At 37.6% G+C, this 24,213-nt stretch overlaps 1 protein-coding gene across 9 annotated transcripts in view; it reads left to right on the top strand.

Moving 5' to 3' along the window:
* SNX13 (sorting nexin 13) overlaps nt 1–24,213 on the top strand; it is a 76,445-nt gene that overhangs the window by 24,730 nt on the left and 27,502 nt on the right. For 6 of the 9 annotated variants that reach the window (XM_075050317.1, XM_075050326.1, XM_075050299.1 and 3 more), the window contains exons 3-14: nt 2,633–2,735; nt 7,818–7,907; nt 8,319–8,440; nt 10,808–10,929; nt 11,090–11,191; nt 11,861–11,949; nt 12,369–12,452; nt 14,967–15,105; nt 15,695–15,783; nt 16,907–17,006; nt 21,520–21,713; nt 23,306–23,410. In XM_075050317.1, the coding sequence (XP_074906418.1) occupies nt 2,633–2,735; nt 7,818–7,907; nt 8,319–8,440; nt 10,808–10,929; nt 11,090–11,191; nt 11,861–11,949; nt 12,369–12,452; nt 14,967–15,105; nt 15,695–15,783; nt 16,907–17,006; nt 21,520–21,713; nt 23,306–23,410 (1,339 nt within the window). The remainder of the gene's footprint in view (nt 1–2,632; nt 2,736–7,817; nt 7,908–8,318; nt 8,441–10,807; nt 10,930–11,089; nt 11,192–11,860; nt 11,950–12,368; nt 12,453–14,966; nt 15,106–15,694; nt 15,784–16,906; nt 17,007–21,519; nt 21,714–23,305; nt 23,411–24,213) is intronic. The other 3 variants (XM_075050354.1, XM_075050335.1, XM_075050345.1) reach the window with 1 other exon arrangement.

Below are 24,213 nucleotides of genomic sequence, written 5' to 3'. Positions count from 1 at the left end.
TATATATGTGACTGGCTGCCCACATTGACGATTCTAACTGCTGACCAAATTGGGAGCAGTCCTGAAGCTGCTTTTTGACTTACACAAAGTATTCAGCTGTGGTTGTTACTTTTCAGACTTGAGAGGAAAATAACTCTGTAGTCTTCATTTTTCTGTCTTTCACCTTTGTTCTGCTGTTTATCTGTCCCTGTGAAAAGCTGGCCTTCCAATAATCTTTGGAAAAACTTAACAACAAAGATTTACCATCTCTTCCTTTTTCTGCTCTATTCATTTAGAGAAAAGAATAAAATGATTTCTCATTTACTGTACTGAATATCTTCTTGATGAATTAGATAAGCATTTGCACTGGAAGTTTCTGGTTAGCTAACAGATACACTGAATGGTCAGGCTATGCATCCTTCTCTAATGCACAAATGATTTTAAATTAGAGAATAAAGTGTATTAATTTCTGCTATAGAGGCAGAAGCTCCTAGCATTTCTAGCTTAAAAATGAAAATACTTAAAAGGCACCCAAGATGAGCATTTAAGCTATTTTGGCAGCATGTTAGTGTTTTTGAACAAGTCATTAGCTTTAAAAGTGTCGTAACACTTGATAGAAAACAGGTGTATAGTCTATAGTTAGTTATTTGCAAGGCTTCAATCCTTTTGAATAGAAGAGAAGCACCTTTGCCCTCCTTGCCTCCCCAGCCCCCTGCTAAATTGCTAGTATATGTTTGAAGTTAAAACTGACTTTATGCCAAAAAAAAAAAAAAGGCATTTGGGGTATACTGTTTTCTTTAAAAGAAGATTGAGGTTTCTAATAGAAAAGTGGTAGATAAGAAAAAGAAAACCCAAACTTTTTAATAATTAAAAAAAACCCAACAAAACACACCCCCCTCCCAAACCGAAACGTGAGTTAACTTTATAGCATAGTTTTTGTCATTGAACTGAATTATGATGCTACTAGCACCATTGATGTTATGATTTTAAAGCTATCTGGAAGTATCTGGAGCAGAAAAGCAATTAGACCTGCTTTTATTTTTTGTCCTTGTATGTAGAAAGTACACGTGGCTGGCAGATAAAAGGTGGCTGTAAGGGAATCAGAGTATCAAGTGAAGTTTTCTTATGCATTATGAAGTTACCGGTAATAATTTTGTGTAGCTTTTTCTTTGTGTGGTTTTTGGTTTTTTGTTGTTTGTTTTTTCTCCCTGGAGTTGTTAGGTATATAAAAGACCACCTCCCTGCTTCTGAATCACTGAACCTCTGGAGTACTTAAAAGGAATGGTTCCCAGTTCAGGAATTAAAACCTTCAAATGGCATATTTTACCTTGGTTAGGAATTTTATTCTAATCATATGACTATTGTATATCAACAGCAATCTGTATTAAAATAATGTATTATTTCAGCGTGTTTCAAGCCTGAAATAACTTTGTGAGTTCCTGTGGTCACACATGTTGGTCAGCTGGCCTTTAAATTGAATGCTTTGAAATTTGTGTAAAAAGCTATGCATGTTTAGCCATCCCAAGGCTAGTCTAAGCAGCAGTATCTTCATATTCTCTTTTTTTATTCTTGACTTTTCAAAGGCTACATACTCAGGTTATGCTATAATTGGTACAGCCTTTAGGTTTTCATCTCTCTTAGTAAAATCAGCTTTAAGTTAATGTGGTTTTCTGCGCTAGTGTCATAAGCTGTAAATAAATCATTGCTGTTGTAGCAAGGTTGAACTTTTTGTAAGGTTGCTTTTTCCCTTATGCCTTCATTATATCATAAAGAAAACAATAATAAAATTAACTGCTGTCCTGCTTAACTATAAGTCATAATTTCAATATCATTGTAATATTGTGAGGGATGAAGGTAATGAATTTCAGGAGTGCAATTATTCAGATTTTATATGCTGAATTAATTAAAAACAACAACAAAAGCCCCAAAAACCCAACACTCCAAAAAACTCACAACCCCCCAAAACCCCAACACCTTGTCTTTAACTCCAGTTAACCTCTAGACTTTTTCCTTGACTTTGCTCCTATGCAGCCTGGCAGGACTACTGGTTTCTCTTTTTGGTTTGTGTTTGGGTTGGTTTTGATTTTTATTTTTTTTCCTTTTCTTTGCAGCTTAAAATAAGTTCCCAGTTGAAAATTTTCATACTTGTTTTAACATACGTCATCAGTAGTTGCTTACTACACTTACTACATAGCTTCTTCCTGGTCTGTATTGTGGCTTATGCCACAATGCAGTGGCCTAAAGGTATCTCTAAAGAGTTTATTTCTTCATAGAGTTGAAGTAAAAGAATCTTTGTGTAATACAACCAGAGCAGCTTATTTATGTACCCCTCTTTCAGTGTACTAATATTTGTGAGCGCAGGTAGCATGCCATCACAGGTTCTTCTCATGCAGCAGGCTGTGTAGTATAGACTGTGCTATATAGATCTGCCATGTGATAAGAATATATCAAGACTGATTAATGCAAGGCTGGGAAACTTCATACTTAGTATTGTGTCAGTTATTTTGAGCGGCATGCTGCGCTGTGAAAGCGCACTGTACTAGGAGAGTAACCAGAATTGTCATGTATTGTCATTTTATAACTTGCTGTGAAATATTTTCTAGAGGGGGGGAAAAGGTGATTGTTCTAGCTGGTCTTTCTTTTTCCATTTTAGGGGTTTTGTGGTTACTCTTTTATTTGGAAAAAGCAACTCGGAAAAATACCTTGAGCAGTGTGAGCATTCGTTTCTTCCTTGTACGTCAGTTGGGATCCCTAAGGTAAGGAGGGTTTACTGGTCTTAACTGCTAGATCAGATTTTATAACTTTGAAAATTAGAATGACACTAATAATCAGCTTTAATCTAAGAATTTTACTCATTTCCCAAGGTAAAAGAGCCTGCTTTTATGTTTTGAGTCAGCTGCGCTGTGCAAGTGAAATGCAAGATTTTTTCCTTTTTGAAATACAAGCTTTTCAAGCATTTATTGAAAGTTTGTTTCAAGTATTGTTTCTGGCTTTGTTATGAGAAATGAGTAAGATATAACTGGCTAATATTATCTGTGAGGGAATTACTAAACAATTCCTTCCTAGACTACTTGTATGTGTTGGGGTTTTTTTGGTGGGAGCGGTAGCTCCTTCTTGCTTTTTCTTGCAAGATTGTCATGACCATTTAGGATTCTTCCATCACTGGATCTGTAGTCTCTCCAGCTTTGATTCTTTTGATTGTTTGTGGTCAGAAAGTTGCTTGCCTAACTAAGAAGATTGAACTGTAATAAAGTCTAGATTTACAGTACTTTGGGGATGTAGAAATTGTTATCTTTGGCTATCTTTAAGACCATGCAAAAATCCTGGAAATGCATAGATAACTGTGGAGCAGCAGTGGGATTTTTTTTTCAAATCTTTTCTTTTTTTCCGAATTCTTAACAGACACATCGTTTTGGTTGATGGACCTAAATTCAGGGTTCCTAATTGGATAAATCTGCATCTGTTCCTGGTTTATGAACTAATACATCTTGGCATCTCAGAAGTTTGGATATATCTTGACCTAATCTGTTCGCACTCATCAGAATAGAGAAAACACTTTAACCCAAAGATTGCTAGTTATGTTATATTTAATCTCACAACTGTTTGACAGAAACATCCTTCCCTGTCTTAGCTGTCAGGTCACTTCATGTTGTCTGTGAAAGGAGCGGGGGGTGTTCATCTTCCTTATCAGTAGCACACAAATTTATTTTGTGATTCAGCAGTATGTTTTCTAATCACAGAACTTTTTTTGTGACTGGTTCATAGGTCTTTTGGTAAATGGCCTTTTCTCTTAAGTCTTTGAATCTGTTGAGATAAATCTGGAACTTAAGTATATGCTAAACCATAAAATAACATCGCTGGTCTAAAAGTAACGTCAGTGGTCCAAATGAAAAATATGAAGTTTAAGGCTGAAAAAGGGCAAGCCAGCAATCAACTAATGTTTCTGTTCCATTAAAGAAACCTCATTTTAGGGGACTAAGGTTCTTGGTGCTATAGAGACTTCAGTGCTTATATGGGTTGTGGAGTGTTGCTTATGTCTCGTGTTTTGAGAGCAGATTTACAAGAAGTTTTTCTGTCTTCTAAATTTCCCCTACATCGCTGAAACTTTTTTTTATGTTAATGTTACTTTTTTGAGCTCAGTACATGTGTATGCTCTGGTTGCTTTCTAAAAGAATAAAACATGGGATTTTTTTGCATAATCCTTGCAAATTCAGTAGTTTGACTTCTGATTTCAGTGCGCATTATTGACACATCGCTTTTCTCAGCCGACCTGTCTTGACTAATCTCTGGATTTAAGTTTTGTAGTATGAAGGTATTTATTTTTAGCTGGCTTACCAAGTGCTGTTTGAAGTTGTTCTCCAACTAAAATCTGTTTGTCTTCTACAATAGTGTTTTGTATTTCTTTTTTGCCATTGTATTAAAATAGCGTTAGCTAGTTTAGCTGAGCTTTTCAGTAGCAGTGCAAGAAGAGATGAGTCCTAACTAAAACCAAATGTGTGGTTTGCTTGGGATTCCTGTTTGCCATTTCTGTATTAAATTTCTGCTGACTTATCTTTATTGAAAAGTAATATTTCTAACTTGAAATTGTTTTCATGTTTAAAACTATTGTGGCCCTAAGTGGTCTTGAACAATGAATATTCTTTCAAGTGGCTAGTATATATATTATGCTTCGTCCATGAACCAAGTACAAACTGAATTCACCTTAATATGAAAGTATTTTTTGATCCTGTATTTTGAGAAGTAATCTGATTATACAGGCTCTTTTATAAGAAGCTCTTTTCCCCAAAGGCAGTCAGAGCTTTATCAATTATTTTCAGGGGGTTTTGTTATTTGGGGATTTTTTAGGCTAAGGTGAACGTTCAAATGCTTGATTTTAAATAAATCAGTTATAATTCAGGGCACCATAATTGTGGATGGAAATAATGTGTAGAATGTACCAGATTCTAAGTTACAACACAGAATTTGGTGCCGATAGGTTTCCTTGGTTGCTGCTTACTATGCTTATTAGCAAATATATAAAGAATGCCTCACATTAAGGAGAAATAGTTATGTAAGTTTGATGGAAGATTATATACCTTTCTGCTATTTTTTGTTGTTGTTGTTTGCATACACACAGGGAGGTTTAAAAATTAGGATTAGACTTGCTTTTCTTTTTGCAAGTCTGCTTTATATAACTTTTGTGTCAGGAATTTATTGGATGATGCCATATACTGGCTCTGTAAGATACACAATTGTCTGCAGGTTTATATTAAAATAATGTTGAATGAAAGGCAAGTTTAGGGCCTTCTGAACTGTTAACTGGAATGCTATTTTCAATAAAAATTATAGATTCAGTCCAACTTCAACAGAAGTGTGGAATGTTCAGTTATTATCATAATTGAAGTCTCTTACGCTTTATCCAAAAGGCAAGGAGTTTCTGTAGGCTGTGTATAATGTTGCCAAATTACTGTAAGGTAACAGTGATAACTTATAAGTGCTAGTTGCATATTTGATCTCTGATTAGTCTCTGAATCTCTTTAACTCAGTTGGTCGTATGCTATGTTATGGATTTGATGCAGATTTGTAAATCCCCTGTGTCTTGTCCGCTCACAAAAGCCTATGACTATGTGATTTGGGAAATAGTGGCACAGTCCAAATGAGGCATTTTTCATATTTAAGTTACCTAGCATAGTTTCAAAAAAGGCCTTTAAAAATATCTACTAGTGCAGCGAAGCAAAAGTCTGAAGTCTACTCAGTCACTGCAATATTACATGCCTGTGGAACGTGGGGTTCTTTACTCTGTACTACATCTCACTTTGTGGAGTGTGTGCCCCACATTCCTCATAAGTGCTTCCTGCCTGTTTAAAATGAAGTAAGTAGGTGTCAAATTTAATAAGTGATATTCATTTTTCCTAACTGATAGTTTAATACTGGTAGAGTATGTCAGACTAATTGTGTATGAAGTGACAGTCAAATAGGACAGTTTTCTTCATGTGAGTTGGGTCCTTCCTTTAAGTCCATCTTCTAACTCAGTGTCTAGAAGGCCAGGCTTAAAACTAGCAGTGCTTTCCAAGTGAGAACTGTGATCAGCTGTTGTAGCTGCAATGAAATAAAAGCAGATATTCTAAATTTTAGATATCTTCAGACATATCAAAAGCAAATGAAATTATACTGCATGTACATAAACGTTTCACTGGAGAAAAAAGAATATTAAAGAATGGTCTCGTAGTTGGCTCTCCTTTGAGCAGGAGGTTGGACAAGATGACTTTCTGAAGTCCAGACCAAAAATTGAATCCTATGAGCCTATGAACATTCAGACTTTTACCAAGTAATGTTGCATATTTTCTATGTGTCTCTCTCTCTTTCTTCTGGCTGGTGCTTTTTTTGCTGCTGCTTTTTCTTCTCTGTTTTCCAAATGTGGTTTTATGCATGCAGTCCTCAAACTTCACAACTCTCTTTTAACCATTTTGTTTGGCAATTTGAACTATGCTGTGCTTAGTAAAAATACTTAATCATTCCCTTCTGCATTGGTTTGGTATTTTTGACACCATCAAGACAAAAATACTTTGCAAATTCATTAGTATATAGCTGGAGTATTGTTTGAATATGAGTCAACTTCATTCATATTAAAGTAGCATTGAACTCTTCCATTGTCTTGAAAGTTAAAAAATATACAGAATTTTGCAACAAAATACTTTGCGTTGTGATATTGAGTTAGTTGAGTAGGAGGAGGGATATTTTCTGGCCTGAGGTACTTCACTGCCATTCAGTGTTAACTGGTCTGAATGGGAGATACTTAGAGAAAGTCACGTAGAATAGAAACAGTGGACATAATGGTTTATAATTTTTTCATTTATGGTTTTTGGCAGTTTTTCTGTGTTTCCAATACAGTCATAACTTTCCCTCTAGATCAAAGAATAAAATAACTTGATTTTTTTTTTGAACACTAGTGTAGGTTGTTGGGTGGTTATTTCTGTGAAAATAATGGAGTTTATTGCAGATTTCATCTCAAGTTTGTAGAAGGACACTGTATTAGTCTACTCAGAGAAGCACTGATAAAGGGTGTGCTTTTTCAGTATGTCACTTGCCAAAAGTCAGCTTTGATGAAGTCATTCTTGGAGTTAGCTGCTCTGAGTTGCAAGTCGTTCTATAAAATAATTTTTTACCCCCTCATCAGTTACCTCTTAAAGACTTCTCTGTCAAGTAGTGATGGTACAAAAGAGTAATTTCTCTCCTGGCATATCGAATAAACTGTGATGGATAAAGAAACTGAGAGAAAAAACAACTGAACAATTACCTGAATGAGGTTGCACAGGAAGTTCATAATCAAGTATGGAACTGGGATCCTACCCACAGATGGTGTTGTGCTGCTGTCATGTTGTCATCCTGCTCCCCCCTCCGCCTCCCCCTTTGTAACTATTTGAGTTTTATTTCCTTCCAATCTAGTATTTTAGCAAACTTGCTCCTTTAGAGTAAGCAAGAAGTAGGTTTTCAGGTTAGTTCATCACCATTATTTACTATATAGTGAAAAATACCAATATTATTGTTGCCCAGAGAGGTCGTAGATGCCCCATCTCTAGAAACATTCAAGGTCAGGTTGGATGGGGCTCTGAGCAACCTGATCTAGTTGAAGTTATCCTTGCCCGTTGCAGGGGGGTTGGACTAGATGACCTTTAATGATCCCTTCCAACCCAAACCATTCTATGATATAATTATATCTTATCTACCCTATAAATCATAATAATAGGGAAAATATTGTGTAAAGTCATTACTGGAAGTATACATATATCATAAACAGTAGAGCTCTTTTTTAATTATAGCTAAAACCTGCAAAGTTACATTTCATAATCTCTTTCAAGTGCATTGAAGAAATGAAACGTGAAGCCAGACCTATTAAGATTGACAGAAGACTGACGGGTGCAAATATAATTGATGAGCCTTTGCAACAGGTAATTTCTAACCAGGACTATGTAATCTATTTTTATTTTTACAAGTGTTGACTATGTAATACCTAAGTAGTTGAGAGACAAATAGAAGTTGAGAAATTTTGTCATGTTTGAGAGTGGTAAGTGAAAAAACATTGAGGATGGGCCAGGATATTGGGCAATATTTGAGTCTGTTTTCTGTATATTATAGTTTCTTAGCATAGTGGTGATGAATGCATGCAAGCCAATATGAAAAAACGTTTCAGTATGTGAGTTATATTGTTTCACTCACAGTTGCATAATGTTATGGGAGTGTGGTTTACTATCTTAACCTTTTAAGATGTCTGCTGCTGCATTATCAGGCACAAAAAGCTATTTTATGTTTTGTTGTCTTTTGTTCATTAGCTCATGATTATTTTTTCCTTCCAATTTCAGGTAATCCAGTTTTCCCTGAGAGACTATGTTCAGTATTGGTATTACACGCTAAGTGATGATGAATCGTTTCTTCTGGAAATCAGGCAGGCTCTTCAGTATGCACTTGTTCAGTTTTCTGCCAGGTAAGATTATTTGTATTTACATCAATGCACTGTCTAAGCAAGTGGACAAATAAGCTGTGTGGGTTGTATGGTAGTAGCTAAATGATTAAGTTTGTCTATTGGCATAGTTAAGTGTATTTTACAGAAAGAACATGTAAAATTTAAAAATAATAATCTAACAACTACAGTTTTTGCTGATCCCTTAAGAAATGAATGGAGATGATGTTTGTAGTCATGGTCTTTTGCAAAACGGCCTTTTCAAAATTTATATTAATGTCTAAAATTACTGAATAACTTTTTCTTTTTCTGCAACTTAAGCATTGAGTTGCATGAATCATCACCTTTTTATATGCAGGTCTGTTTCATATAAACAGTAGGGCTATTCCCAAGGTAAGTCAATCTGAAAGCCTTTAATTCAGACATCTGTATCAGCTCAGATAACTTCTAAAAGTGGTATTGCTCTTCAATACGTAAGAACAATGAGTATTTTTAAAGGAATGGTGATCTGGGGAACAAAATGATATGTCACATATGTAAATCTTTTTTAAAAATAGGGTTGATTCAGTACAAATGGATAGTTCGTTAATTGTCCCATGTTTTTTCTGCTGTTGCTTAATCAAGTAGCAGGAAGTCAGGGGACTTGTCTGGGAAATTATTTATCTTCTTTAGTATGGCTGATTTCTCAGCCCAGGTATCACATGCCACTGTGCTGATTGTTATCTGTTTTCTCTTCAGAAGAGGTTGTGGGTCACCTAAATATAATAAACTTCATAGCAATTTTGAGGTTTTGTTATCCCCTCCCTCTGTTGACTTAAAAAATGTAGGTCAGTGTGCTTTTCTGGCAAGAAAGGTCAAAGATGGAGAGCTATGTTTAATGCTAGGAAGAATTCATGATAGTAAAACCTTATTGATTGTGAAATAATGGAAATCCTAGGAAACTGTGTTGGAGACAATGAAAACTAGGCTAAATAAATTGTATGTTACAGCAAGCAATCCTGTGCTTACACGAAGAGGACCTGGCTACCCAATTTTGTTGTTTTTGTCTATTTGGCAAAGTTACTTCATTGAACAGTATGAAGCACTGGGTTTGTGTCAAAGCTGATCAAGTTATAGCAAATGTATTTTTTTTTTTCCCTACAATACTATAGCTCTTAAAAAATAGCCACCACTTCTGTGCAGTTGTGTTCTTCTGTACAGATCAAATCGGTTTCACAGGGCTGCAGTAGTTGTTATTAAGAGAAAATGATCTAGTGTATTTATAGTGATTGTAATTGGCTATAGCTGTAGCAGTCTTAGAGTAGTACCATCACCTCTAATTTCCTATACCCTGTGAGCTTCTGGAGAGAAAGAATACAGTAGAATTTTGTTGTTGTTGTGTTGTTGTGTTGGGTTTTGTGAGAGTTGCACATTTGGGAGAATGATGTAAGGCCGCCACCTAGTGTTTTTATATGATTTGTTGTTTGTGTGGATGGTGGATCTGGATTATTGATGGTTTTGACTGCCCTTTGAGAGAGCTCTGCTGCTTATTTCTACATCTAGATTTTGCAGTAGGCTTCCCTCTCTTCCAGAGTTCCTTATCCCTTTCTCTCTTTGAGGGAAGAAAGAGCATGTGAGGGAACAAACATAATAAAAGGAAGTGTTGTAGAAGGATTCTGCTATAACAAAGTAGGTATCCGAGAGAATTCAGGTAGTGGTATATCTAGTGCAGAGTAAAAGCCATCACTAACATCTAGCTTTGTTAAACCTGTGCCTTTTCAGTTTGACTAGTAAGGCATGGACATCATAAGAATATCTCTGCATCTTTTTCATACCACTAAGGAAACAGTTTTATGTAAATCTAACAGTGACTATTTTCTGACACTAACCTATGTACATTGTTGGAGATGCACGCTAGTTACTGCTCATACAAGCTGCGGAATCAATTGTTGATAGTATTAGGTTGCTTGTAGTTTCAAGTGAAATGTGTGTTTTCTCACTCATGCATATACTGCAAATTCAGAAGAAAATTATTTTGTTTAGGTGCTTTCCAAAATGATAGAAAGTATGGCTGAAAAAGACCTGGGGAGTATTTTAGTTTTAGGTTGTAGACTGTTTATATTAGGATTTTTCATAGATATTTGACAGTGTCATGAATCGGAACGCTATTCCAGATACTAATGTTGGCCTTAAAGTAATTCAAGCATAATTATTAATGTGGTGTGAGAGTGGTATTTTACAGTATTTGATTTGTTTTCAGTGGATAGGCAATTAGGAGACTGATTTATTTCTTTGCTTTTCTGTTTTTACTATCAGTGTGGTTCTTGGCAGGGAGGAAGGAGAAGTAGAAATTTATTGTTCTTTGTCTTCAGGATAAAATAATTCATTTTCATGGATGTCCTTTTCTGACAGGTCAAAGGAAACAGATTGGCAGCCTTATTTCACTACACGACTTGTTGATGACTTTGGCACTCATCTTCGAGTTTTCAGAAAAGCTCAGCAAAGAATAGCAGAGAAAGGCGATCAGATGAAAGGTAATGTAGTGATTAAAATATTATTTTTTTTTCATTTGAGTCTGAGTAGGCAGGTATCTTACATGTGTGAAATATAGTTAGCTTTATTTTATAATTCAAGGTTATTCTCAAGTTTCTAATCTTTACAAAAAAGTATGTTTCTTTTTTTTCTTTTCCGTAGACCAAGCTGAGGAACTTGTAGATACATTCTTTGAGGTTGAAGTTGAAATGGAAAAAGAAGTCTGTCGTGACCTAGTCTGCACTTCTCCCAAAGATGAAGAAGGTCTCTCAATATTATCTTCTGAACTTATTTCAGTATAGCAGACTAAATTAAAATACTAACAATTTTGTGCAGAATATGAAATATACTGAAATCTTAGTATGTGACTTTCAAAGTATGATTATCTACTATACATCTATAATTCCTCTAATTTGTACATATTAACACTATGATTAGGATGAAGTATGTACATATATAGCTATTCCTCTTTTCATTGGAAGACTTTTAGGATAGAAATATTGTTTTCTGGGAGGCAGGAGATGGCTTTGCAGATTCTTACTGCTTTTGGTTAGATCTGCCTTCATTATCACTATTCCATAGCCTTCATTAAAAAAATCAGTTCATCTTTTTGGGCAAAGTGTGAAGGAGGGGAAGAAAACCCTGTATATGTTAAATAAGGAAAACACATTGGAGTTAGTTTTTTGGTTCTTGGAATTTGGTTTTGTTTTATCTCGGTTTTGAGACTCTAGATCTCTCAGCTGGGTTAAAATCAGTGCTGCTTATATTCAGGCTGAAAGGTGTTACTGTGGTGCTTGGACTGTAAGAATATATATGACTCTATATTTTAAATTAATTTTAAGGATTTATCTGTTGAGTTTTATGATTATCAGGTAAGATGTGAAATAATAAATATAAAATTGTGCTGAGGTTTTCTTTGTTCTGCCTCCCTAGGATTCCTAAGGGATCTGTGTGAGGTTTTACTGTATATATTGCTACCTCCTGGAGACTTCCAGAACAAGATCATGCGATACTTTGTCAGGGTAAGTACGGATTCTAAAAGCCATTCCAATTCTTTGGTGTAATGCCATAAAAATTTTTAGGTCTGAACTGCTGCTCTTATTTTATTTTGTAAAATTGATCTAATTTATTATTAGGTTATTTTAAATGCAGTACGATCTTGATAAACATTTAATAGCGGAGAACAGTTTGTGTGAAATATTTTTGAAGCTTTTTCTGCCTCTAGCAGCATAAGAAAAGCATGATAAAATGGATATCGTTTTTCTTGAGGTATTACCATCTTCTTCTGTTAATTGAAAGGGAATGTGCTAGTGCCTGTGGAATGTTTTCTGTAATTACACGGGGGTTTTTTTAGCCTCTACACAGTGATTTTTAAATTGTTCTAGTTATATTAGCTTTACGAATAAATACATAAAATGATTTACTATATTTTGTTTTTCAGGAAATCCTCTCCCGAGGAATTCTTCTTCCATTAATAAACCAGCTCAGTGATCCTGATTATATTAATCAGTATGTCATATGGATGGTAAGATTTATAATGTTTAAAATGAATGGTATTTCCAGAATATTTTCATATAAAGTTTTACTTGTGTTCCCTGTAATCACGGCAGATAAATATCTCGTAGAAAAGCTACCAGTGGATATATTGGCAGAGATAGTGTACTTAACACTGCTATATTAAATTTTCATATATATATATAATTAAATATATTATATATATTATATCTATATTATATGTATATCATTTTTTTATATATATATATACACACACGCGCACACACATCCACACTCTGTGTATTATCCATACTCTGTGTTGTAACTGTTTGGCAGAAGTTGCCTGACTGAGGACAGGTGTATGACAAAGTGTAAAGTTGAGTTCTCTGACTGTTTCACTTAGCTGTTCAGGAAGCATGGCAGTAACCTTGGAAGTTTTTGCCTTGACTGTTTTTACGATGTGTCCTTCAAAGCTTAAGTGGCATCCAGAATGACAAGTAGTAAGATTGGTGTTTGTTGGGTTTTTGGGGTATTTTGCTTCTGCTAAGGGATCTCAGGGTGATTGTTTAGGGATATTTGTGGTAACACTTAATAATTTAACTGAATGGGAAGAAACAAACTCTCTACTCTGTTATCTCTCTAATGCACCTGCAAAAAACCCCCACCAAACTTAAAAGTAGTGATATATAGTAAAATTAACGTAAATAGAATAGCCACGTTTTAATTAATGTTATGATTTTTTGCAAAGCAAGTTGAAACTTACTCTTATAGTTTATCATTCCTTATAGGTCATGGATCAAGTTTATTTTTTTTTTCCTTTTCCCCAAGTTCTCTCTAGTTTTATTCATATATTTTAGTCTTACAGTGTGCATTCAAGTACTATGCTGAAAACACCCTTGGATTTCATAGTAAAAGATCTTATGTATGCAATGAATTCAGGTGTATATGTACAACATTTCCTCTACTCTGGCCACCTCCACTTCATGTAAAAGTTTGCACACTGCTTTTCTACAGGAACCTAGCTTTAATAAGGAAAAATACTGCTGCTTGTATGGACCAAGCTTTTCAATTTTTTTTTCCTCTTTCCTCCTACCCGTGTTCTTTACTTGTAACTTGGCCTCATTCTTTATTTACTGAGCACTCTCCCTGGCTGCATCCAAAGATAGAATTCTGAGTTTTTTATAAATCTTTCTGTTATTGATGGTGATGTCCCAAATATTAATCTTCATAATTGCCATCTGAGATGAGGAAGTAAATGTGCTGGGGGAAAGATAAGGAAGAATAAATGCTTTCAAAAATATAATACAAGTCTTATGAAATGAAGATTGTTGCAGAAATTAAGGTCAGAAGTAGAGATGACTGAAATAAATTCTGGCTCCTTTTGGAACCTTTGTAAAATCAAATTTGAATGAAAAAAAAATCAATTTCTGAAAATGAGAAGTTTAATTCCATGTTACTAGGCGCACCAGTTTGATATTAACTCTCTTGCAATAAAATACAAAGCTTCAATGTAAAATTAGAACTTAATCCAAACTTGTCTCTTCACTGTAAAATTCACATTTCTACAAAATGCTTGAAGTTTAAGTATTGCTTGTACTATTCCTTTTAAAAGCAGATTTCTAGGAAGATTTTCCATTAACTTTGGTCAAAGGTATCCAGTCTTCATTCTCTGCTCTGTGCAGCTCATGTCAATGCACTTCTGCAGTGCAGGCCAAGTATTACATTTCCATATCAAAGTAAGGATTTATGAAAGATGTGGGTGAAGTTACTTTTTTTTGCTTTAGATGGTAAAGACAGAGTTAGAACTCAGGCCTTCGCACCTGTGTGCACATGCTGTAAAGCTGTCAGCCTTCCCCGATCTTCGTGCTGCATTCACAACACAGTTTCCAGTGATCTCGGCAGCACAGGAGGCTTCCTTCACTTGCACAAATTCCTTTGAGTCTCTAGAGCAGGTTCACCCTATGCCAATACTGGGAAAATAGTATGTATTGAAATAGCTTAATATTATTTACAAAGGTATCTGAATTAGGGTTTCAGAGAGGATATTAGTTCAGTCATTCCACCCCCCACCACCCCTACCCTCCCCACTAGGCTATGATTGCATTGTAGAATGTTTTCTTTTTGTAATTCTGTATCTTAACAAGCAGTTACGTTGGGAGCATTTACACTTGCAGGGGACCTTGGCAAAGCTGAAACCTTTTTAAGTGGTCTCGCCAGTTTCTGCCTACTTAGCTAAAGAAATGGGTAATAGAGGGTTGATTGGGTTTTGGGCAAGGTCTTCATTAAGTAGGTTGACGGACTTTCCATGTGTATGTTGTACTTACTGAAAACAGAAAATGATGGTGTGAAATAGGTTTTGCCTCTGTGCATGCTTTTTCTTTCTTGGTCCATGTGAAATTTTAGTATCAAAAGGAAGGTTTAGAATTGTCAGTGTTTTCCAAATGCCAGTTGCAGTGCTGTATCAAAATAATTCACTTAATGAAAAATCATGTCATATGCTTTTAGCTGTTTTGCATTATTCACACTGTAAAACTCTCTGTTTCAGATTCGTGATTCCAACTGTAACTATGAGGCCTTTATGAATATTATTAAATTAAGTGATAATGTAGGAGAGTTGGAAGCAGTGAAAGATAAAGCAAGTGAAGAACTGCAATATCTTCGATCTCTAGATACAGCAGGAGATGGTTAGTGCTGTATTGTTTTACAAAATATGACATGCACCACTAGCATGATCACTGAAGAATATTCCAAACATTTAGAAAATAAAAACTCTGATGCAGCATAGTATAAAATATTTTGTTATGTAAAAAATAAAGAAAATTACATGAAAAATGTTAAAACTTGAATCTTCATAAGTGGTTTTTTTGTTTTGTTTGTGGTTTTTGTTTTGGGGTTTTTTGGGGGGTTTGGGGCGGTATTTTTGTTTTTTGGGGTGTTTCTTTTTTTTTTTTTTTTTTGTACTATAAGCTAACTGGTTAGGTATGCATACTTCCATTGAATTGAAACTTGTCTGACTGGTAGTTCTGAATTTCAGTAATACTTTAGGTATTAATGGATATAAAGTTAAGAGTTAATCTGAAAAAGGAAAGAGGAAAAATATTTCTTGTTCACTTCCATCAGGAAGGTATTTAAACTGGAAAAAACCCCTTCTCTTCAAAGCTGATGTGTTTTGTATGTGGTATGTTATATTTTTTGTGATATTTTTAGAGCATTTCAGAACAAGAGTTTATTTGCTCATCTGCATTGCTTAATCCTCTTTGGTTTTGCTTTCAGATATCAACACTATAAAAAATCAGATAAACAGTTTATTATATGTTATTAAAGTATGTGATTCAAGAATTCAGAGGTTGCAGTCAGGAAAAGTAAGTGTTTTTAGAATTTTTTATTTCTGAAAGAGTGAACTTGCAAATGACTTACTAGTTCAGTCCAGCTTTTTAATTCTTGCATTTTGAAACACAACTTGAAGTATGCAATTACAGGAATACATTATACAACTGAAGTTAGTCTTTAATTACAGAAAAAATTTCTAAAGGTTCACATATTTAGAGTTTTTTGGATTCTGCCTTTAGCAGTTTAGGTATGTCAGCACATCTTAAAACTATTCTTACCTTCTCAATACAAGAGTTTGCATCTATGTAACCAAAATGTTACATAGATGCAAAGCCTCTTTGTATTTATACGCTTAGTTTCAGTTCTGTTTTGCTGCACTACTGCATGCCTTGTGTGCCTCAAGCTTAGTATTTGGCAAAGATCCCTTTTCTTGTTTGATAAGGGTACCACTTGCTGATTATTTTGCAACACCTTGTAGATGCCATGTATTGCCTTTTGTTAGACATATTTACCTCTTTAGTTCAACGAAAAGCCTAAGGCAAACTGGATGTTAAATTTAAGAACCTGGTGGTGTTCTGTTTGCTTGTTTTTTTTGTTTTATATTTTAAGACTGACAGTCAGTATGTTTGACTTTGCTTAGTTTCTTGACTCTCTTAATTGGACCTAGGTGTGGCTCCAACATAATGTAATCTTGTGCATATTGACTGTTAAAACCCAAAAGCATTACTGTAATACCAAGAAATGTCATATTGACAGAAGAAAGTTGGGCAGAGATGAATTTAAGTTGTGACCTGCAGACCATCAAATGCTGAAATTAGTTTATCTTGTTAATTTTTTGTCATGCTGCTGTCACTGTTGGTGAGGGATTTGGGGTTAATTTGACCTGTATAATATGACATGAATGGCAGTGTTAAAAGCCAGCTTCCCATGTAGCAGAAGTCATCCATGTTGAAGGCAAATAGTTATGAGAACATGATCTTATGATCTAGATCTTTACTTAATAATGATTGTGAAAATAGCTAACCATTGAGAGACTGCTTTATTATCTATAATGTAAATTGTTTTTTATTCTGTCTGCTTTGTGGTAAGTAGAAGTTTTAAAAGCTAATTTTTTAAAAAATAAAGCCTTTGAACACACTGAACTCTGTCTTACAGGAAATAGATACTGTGAAACTGGCAGCAAACTTTGGAAAACTTTGCACAGTCCCTCTGGACCATATTCTGGTAGACAATGTTGCACTACAGTTTTTTATGGGTAAGTGTTAATTTATCTGATCTTTTTTATTTATAAAGAATATGTTAACTCACAGGACTGTACACTTGAAACTGCTAAATATGGGTGTTTACTGAGACCTAAATGTTTATAAGGCCCTTGCCAGAGGGAAACAAAACCGTTTTTGCAAATAAATCAGTCTGTAATTAACTGTTCAGAACACCATACTCAGTTATTTCTAAAAGCTTATATCAAGCTTCTTTCAATACTGATCTCTCTGTAAGACTGTTCTTGCGGTGTTTCTTGGTCTGTCACTTCACAAGTTTGTTCTGTTTAGAACAGAATCACTGCAAGAATTGCTTAGAGGTTTATAATTGGAATGACTCTGAAACTTACTGCAACCGTTAGTCTTACTTTTGCTGGTCTCAAGCCAATGAAACTAATGACTATAGATGTTAGATTGCAGTTTAGAGGATTACAAGGCTACTAAAGGTTGTCTATTTGAGAAGATAAAATACAGCACTAATTTATGTATTATTTTAAGTTTATCATATAATCAAGAAATTGATGGATTAAAGTTGTATAATTAATTTTTAATACTTTCTAATGTTTGATTCTCTTCTGTGAATTTGTTGGGCTGCTGATGTCATTACTAAGAAAATCTATCAGTTTTGTTGTTTGTAGTAGTCCTTTTAATGCAGTAGATGGAAATACAATACAGCAGAGAGGAAACAATCCAGGAGGTTCCTGAAGTATGTGGAAGATAACTTCCTGACACAGTTGCTGAGGGAGCCCACTAGGGTCCTGCTGGACCTGTTGTCCAGAGAAGGACTTGTGGGTGATGTGACGGTTGGAGGCTGTCTTTGGGATAGTGATCATGAAATGATAGAGTTTTTGATTCTTGGAAAACTAAGGAGGGAGGTCAGCAGAACTACCACCTTGGACTTCCAGAGGGCAGACTTTGGCCTGTTTAGGAGCCTGGTTGACAAGAGTCCCTTGGGAGGCAGTGCTGAAGGGCAAAGGAGTCCAGGAAGGCTGGACATTCTTCAGGAAGCAGCTTTTAAAGGTGCAGGAGCAGGCTGTCCCCATGTGCTGAACGACCAGCTGGCAGGGAAGAAGACTGGCCTGGCTGAACAGACAGCTTTGGTTGGAACTCAGGGAAAAAAGGGAGAGTTTATAACCTTTGCAAGAAGGTGCAAGCAACTCAGAAGGACTACAAGGATGTGGTGAGGTTATGCAGGGAGAAAATTAGAAGGGCCAAAGCCCAGCTAGTACTTAATCTGCGTACTGCTGTAAAAGTATATGAAGTAATAAATGTTTCTATAAATACATTAGCAACAAAAGGAGGGCTAAGGAGACTCTCCATCCTTTATTGGATTCAGGGGGAAACATAGTGACAGAGGATAAGGGAAAGGCTGAGCTACTGAATACCTTCCTTGCCTCAGTTTTTAATGGTAAGACATGTTGTTCTTGGGGTACCCAGCCTCCTGAGCTGGAAGACAAGGATGGAGAGCAGAATGAAGCCCCCATAATCCAAAGAGAAATAGTTAGTGACCTGCTACACCACTTAGACACACACAAGTCTGTGGGGACAGATGGGCTCCACCCAGGGGTACTGAGGGAGCTGGTGGAAGTGCTCACCAAGCCACTTTCCATCATTTACCAGCAGTCCTGGTTAACCGGGGAGGTCCCAGTTGACTGGAGGTTGGCAAATGTGACACCCATCTACAGGAAGGGCCAGAAGGAGGATCTGGGGAACTACAGGCCTGTCAGTCTGACCTCGGTGCCAGGGAGGGTTATGGAGCAGATCATCCTGAGTGCCATCATGCGGCACATACAGGACAACCAGGCGAGGAGGCCCAGTCAGTATGGGTTTATGAAAGGCAGGTCCTGCTTGACCAACCTGATCTCCTTCTGTGACCAGGTGACCCACTTAGTGGATGCGGGAAAGGCTGTGGATGTTGTTTACCTGCACTTCAGTAAAGCCTTTGACACTGTTTCCCACAGCATTCTCATGGAGAAACTGGCTGCTCATGGCTTGGACGGGTGTATGCTTTGCTGGGTAAAACAGTGGCTGGATGGCCGGGCCCAAAGAGTTGTGGTGAATGGAGTTAAATCCAGCTGGTGGCCAGTCACAAGTGGTGTTCCCCAGGGCTCAGTGTTGGGGCCAGTTCTGTTTAATATCTTTATTAATGATTTGGACAAGGGGATCGAATGCACCTGTATTGGTTTTGTGTGGCAAGGTTTTGGTAGCGGGGGGGCTACAGGGGTGGTTTCTGTAAGAAGCTTCCCCTGTGTTCGAGAGAGCCCATACCAGCCGGCTCTAAGGCAGACCCGCCGCCGGCCAAGGCCGAACCAATCAGTGATAGTGTTAACGCCTCTGTGATAAAATTTTAAGAAGGGAAAAAAGCTGGGACGGAGGGAAATGGCAGCCGGAGAGATGAGTGAGAAGATGTAAGAGAAACAACCCTGCAGACACCCAGGTCAGTGAAGAAGGAGGGGGAGGAGATGCTTCAGGCGCCGGAGCAGAGATTCCCCTGCGGCCCGTGGTGAAGACCCTGGTGAGGCAGGCTGTCCCCCTGCAGCCCAGGGAGGTCCACGGTGGAGCAGATATCCACCTGCAGCCTGTGGAGGACCCCACGCCGGAGCAGGTGGGTTCCCGAAGGAGGCTGTGACACTGTGGGAACACTGCGCTGGAGCAGTCTCCTGGCATGACCTGCGGATCTGTGGAGAGAGGAGCCCACGGAGCAGGTTTTCTGGCAGGACTTGTGAGCCCGTGGGGGGGGACCCACGCTGGAGCAGTGTGCTCCTGAAGGACTGCATGCTGTGGAAAGGACCCATGCCGGAGCAGTTCATGAAGAACTGCAGCCCGTGGCAAGGACCCACGTTGGAGAAGTTTGTGGAGGACCGTCTCCCGTGGGACGGACCCCACGCTGGAGCAGGGGAAGAGTGTGATGAATCCTGCCCCTGAGGAGGATGACGCGGCAGAAGAAAAACCGTGTGATGAACTGACCGTAAACCCCATTCCCTGTCCCCCTGTGCTGCTGGGGGGGTTGGTAGGGAATCCGGGAGTGAAGTTGTGCCTGGGAAGAAGGGAGGGGTGGAGGGAAGGTGTTCTGAGGTTTGGTTTTATTTCTCATTACCCTACTCTGGTTGATTTGTAATAAATTGAGTTAATTTTCCCCAAGCTGAGTCTGTTTTGCCCGCGATGGTAATTGGTGAATGATCTGTCCTGTCCTTATCTCGACCCACAAGCTCTTTGTTATATTTTCTCTCCCCTGTCCCACTGAGGAAGGGGAGTGATAGAACGGCTTTGGTGGGCACCTGGTATCTAGCCAGGGTCAACCCACCACAGCACCCTCAGTAAGTTTGCAGATGACACCAAGCTGGGCAGGAGTGTTGATCTGCTTGAGCATAGGAAGGCTCTGCAGAGGGATGTGGACAGGCTGGATCGATGGGCCGAGGCCAGTTGTGTGAAGTTCCATAAGGCTCAGTGCTGGGTCCTGCTCTTGGGTCACAACAACCCCATGCAGTGCTACAGGCTTGGGGAAGAGTGGCTGGAAAGCTGTCTGGTGGAAAAGGGCCTGGTGGTGTTGGTCGGCAGCTGGCTGAATGTGAGCCGGCAGTGTGCCCAGGCGGCCAAGAAGGCTGTACCAGAAATAGAGTGGCCAGCAGGACTAGGGAAGGGATTGTCCCACTGTACTCAGCACTGGTGAGGCTGCCCCTCGAATCCTGTGTTCAGTTTTGGGTCCCTCACTACAAGAAAGACACTACAAAGTGTCCAAAGAAGAGCAAGGAAGCTGGTGAAGGGTCTAGAGAACAAGTCCTGTGAGAAGTGGCTGAGGGAACTGGGGTTGTTTAGTCTGGAGAAGAGGAGGCTGAGGGGAGACCTTTATTGGTCTCTACAACTACCTGAAAGGAGGTTGTAGTGAGGCAGGTGTTGGTCTCTTTCCTCAAGTAACAAGTGATAGGACAAGAGGAAATGGCCTCAAGTTGTGCCAGGGCAGGTTTAGACTGGATATTAGGAAAAATTTCTTCACTAAAGGGGTTATCAAGCATTGGAACAGACTGCCCAGGGAAGTGGTTGAGTCACCATCCCTGGAGGTATTTAAAAGATGTGTAGATGTGGGGCTTAGGGACATGGTTTAGTGGCGGACTGGGCAGTGTTAGGTTAATGGTTGGACTTGATGATCTTAAGGGTCTTTTCCAACCTAAATGATGCTGTGCATGTGACTTGTTAGAATTCTAGTTTGAACTTTCTCTCAACTTGTATCGTGCTGTACAAGCCTGTTACATCCACATAGTAATGATGGATTCACTTTTTACATGTGCATTTTAGAATTCAGTGTTTAGTTCCCTGACTTTTGCTCCCAATTTTGTTTACCAATTGTCACCAATATGTATATAGTACTTTTTATTTTTTTTGACTCTAGATGACAAGTATTCCAGATGTATAACCAGATCCTAGAGTTCCATATGTAGTTAACATTATAGAGAATTCTCATTGTAAGATGCACAACAGTAACTACAGTTGTTTGGTGACTCTGTTCTCCAGATTACATGCAGCAGACTGGTGGCCAAGCACATCTGTTTTTCTGGATGACAGTGGAAGGATACAGGGTTACGGCACAGCAACAGCTGGAGGTACTTCAAAGCCGGCAGAAAGATGGAAAACATCAGACTAATCAAACCAAGGGTCTATTAAGAGCAGCTGCATTTGGAGTTTATGAGCAATATTTATCAGAAAAGGTAGGAATAACTTATTTCTGCATTGGTTGGAATTTAGTATTATACAATTTCTGCAGATGCTTCTGTGGTATTTATAGCTACATTAATATGAAATGGGTTTGATGTAGCACAAGTTGACATGTAAGCTATTACTTGTGTATCTCCCCTTATGTCAAACAGTAAGAAAATGCCTTCCTTCCCCACCCCCGCCATTTAAAAAGGCTCATACTAGCACTGGCTGTCAGATGCACTTAATGTGTTCCTTAGAAGCTGACTTTCCAGAATAGGGGAAAACTAGAGAAAATGTGAAGACAGAATAAGAAATTCTGTCCCTTTGTGTATGCTGTCCTTTCCCTTCCTTTTACCCTGCCCCCCCCCCCCCCCCCAAAGAAGAAATGTTTAAAAAAAAAAATGCAACCCAATATTTGTACAAACTTAGATTAAGATTGGGTTTTCAAATGAGATAACTTCCTGTGCCTCTCTACAAATGTCTGTATAAACTGCTCATATATCACTGTTGGGTATCTTTCTATAGGCTAAGCTTGAATGCTTCCAGTAGTCTGGTAATAGTGGAGTCTTCTGTGAAAGAAAACACTTGTCAACTTGTGTTAACAAAGCATCTGTGTTCTGAGTTTGTGTATGCATAAAAATGACCTCTCAACTCACTCAAAAGCTTCCCTCAACAAGTTATCCCTCAAATACCTTGTAATGCTTCTCTTTCCGCATCACTTTTTTCACTTTGGTTATTCACCTCGATAGTCTATCGACACAGTGATCTGTACAGAGCTTGCTCTGATGGGTTTTTCACCCCAATATTCTGTCGACATGGTGGACTGTACAGAGCTTGCTCTGATGGGTTTGAGCTGACTGTATGCTCACCAGTTTGAAGTCAGAAGCCACCTAACACCGGAGCTATTCCAAAGCTGGTTAACTCAGCCTCTCAGCTATGCTATCAAGTGAGCTATGTTGGGTCTGGTTCAGTGCTGGCTCCCTGTCTCTGTTACAGAAAATGGGGGAAGTGTGTGAACTTGGGCCCATCTAACAGAATGCTTACTGGGTAGTGGTTTGAAGTATGTCATATCAAGGGATGACTGGGAATCTGATGGCTGATATAGTTTGTATGCTGGTAGCTGTAATAGAGTCTGCATAAAAAGCTACCATGATTATAGCTACTGGTAATCTCTCCAGAAATTGGCAGAGTTGACAAACTGTTAGCCTTTCCTCAGATGCTTCAGGACTTCGTCCATTTACTTTCTTACTGGCTTTTTCTTAATTTCTGAATCTAGATCTTTCTATTCATAAATAAATAAAATCTATTTTTAAGAATGAGTAAATCAGTGTAGATATTGCTTCAAAATAACGTGCATAAGTTGTTTTTGAGGTGATTCTTAGTATTCAATCCTGAAACTTCCGAGTTTTAATACAAACTGAACTTAATTTTGGGAGGAGCAAGGGGTGCGACTGTTGTGTGTTCTAGACAGTTCTAGAGATATACTCATCAAGAAGAAATTTAGTTTACTTAGAGAATTGCAGAATTGTATTGGATTTTATTTGTGAAAATAGAAGCTTTCTTATTTTTATGCTGCAAAAGTTGATTTAGATCTTTATGACAGGCATCTCCAAGAGTTAATATTGATGACAACTTAGTAGCAAAACTGGCAGAAACACTGAACCATGAGGATCCAACACCTGAAATCTTTGATGACATTCAGAGAAAGGTATACTCTATTCATCCTGTATTTCATATAGACTGTTAATGCTATGGAGTATAAATGTCACTACAGCCATTGAAAAAGGAGGAAGGAACTCAAGTATTGGAAAACAAAAACCTGTTTTACCATTTTCCTATTCTATAAAAATCATCCTCTGAATTGCCAACTTTTGCTTAGCTGTACATAGCCCATGGTTTTCAAAGCTATAGATGGAAAGATAGGTGTCCTGTATGAAATTAATTATGAAGCAGAATTTAGAATTATGGGATTATTATTTGTGTTTACACACCAGTTTAAGAAAAGTGCCTGTGTAGAATAACTAACTGGTACAATTTTGGTCCAGTTTTAGCTCTCTCTTTCAAAGGTGGATGTAAGCATGTTACCATATTAAATTCTATATCTCTTTCCAGAAGTTAATTTGACTGTTCTGTTTCTGCAAGCCTGCACAGTGTAGCACTCACAAGCAGCAAGTACTGAAGATGAAACAGTCTTTTTTTACTACCTGCATACGTAGACTTTATCACTCAAGTCTTTTTTTTATATATATATATATTTATATATATTTTTATATATATATATATATAAAAAAGTGAATGATTAATATCCTGGCAGTAAATTGTATCCCAGTCTGAGAGGTTTTTATTTTAGGTCATTAACTGAATGTTCTGATGCATGCTAAAAATTAGTGTTATGAGCTGTAGAACTTAAAATGACTTTATTGTACTTGAGGCCCACATTTAAGACTAATGAAAACATCTTGTGAAATCTGTATTGCCTGAAGTAGGTTACAAGGGCCTTGTGTGTGATTT

Source organism: Buteo buteo, chromosome 2, assembly GCF_964188355.1.
Source record: "Buteo buteo chromosome 2, bButBut1.hap1.1, whole genome shotgun sequence".
Lineage (NCBI taxonomy): Eukaryota > Metazoa > Chordata > Aves > Accipitriformes > Accipitridae > Buteo > Buteo buteo.
Note: the sequence above shows the minus strand (reverse complement) of the source record. Positions and strands in the feature narration are given on the sequence as shown.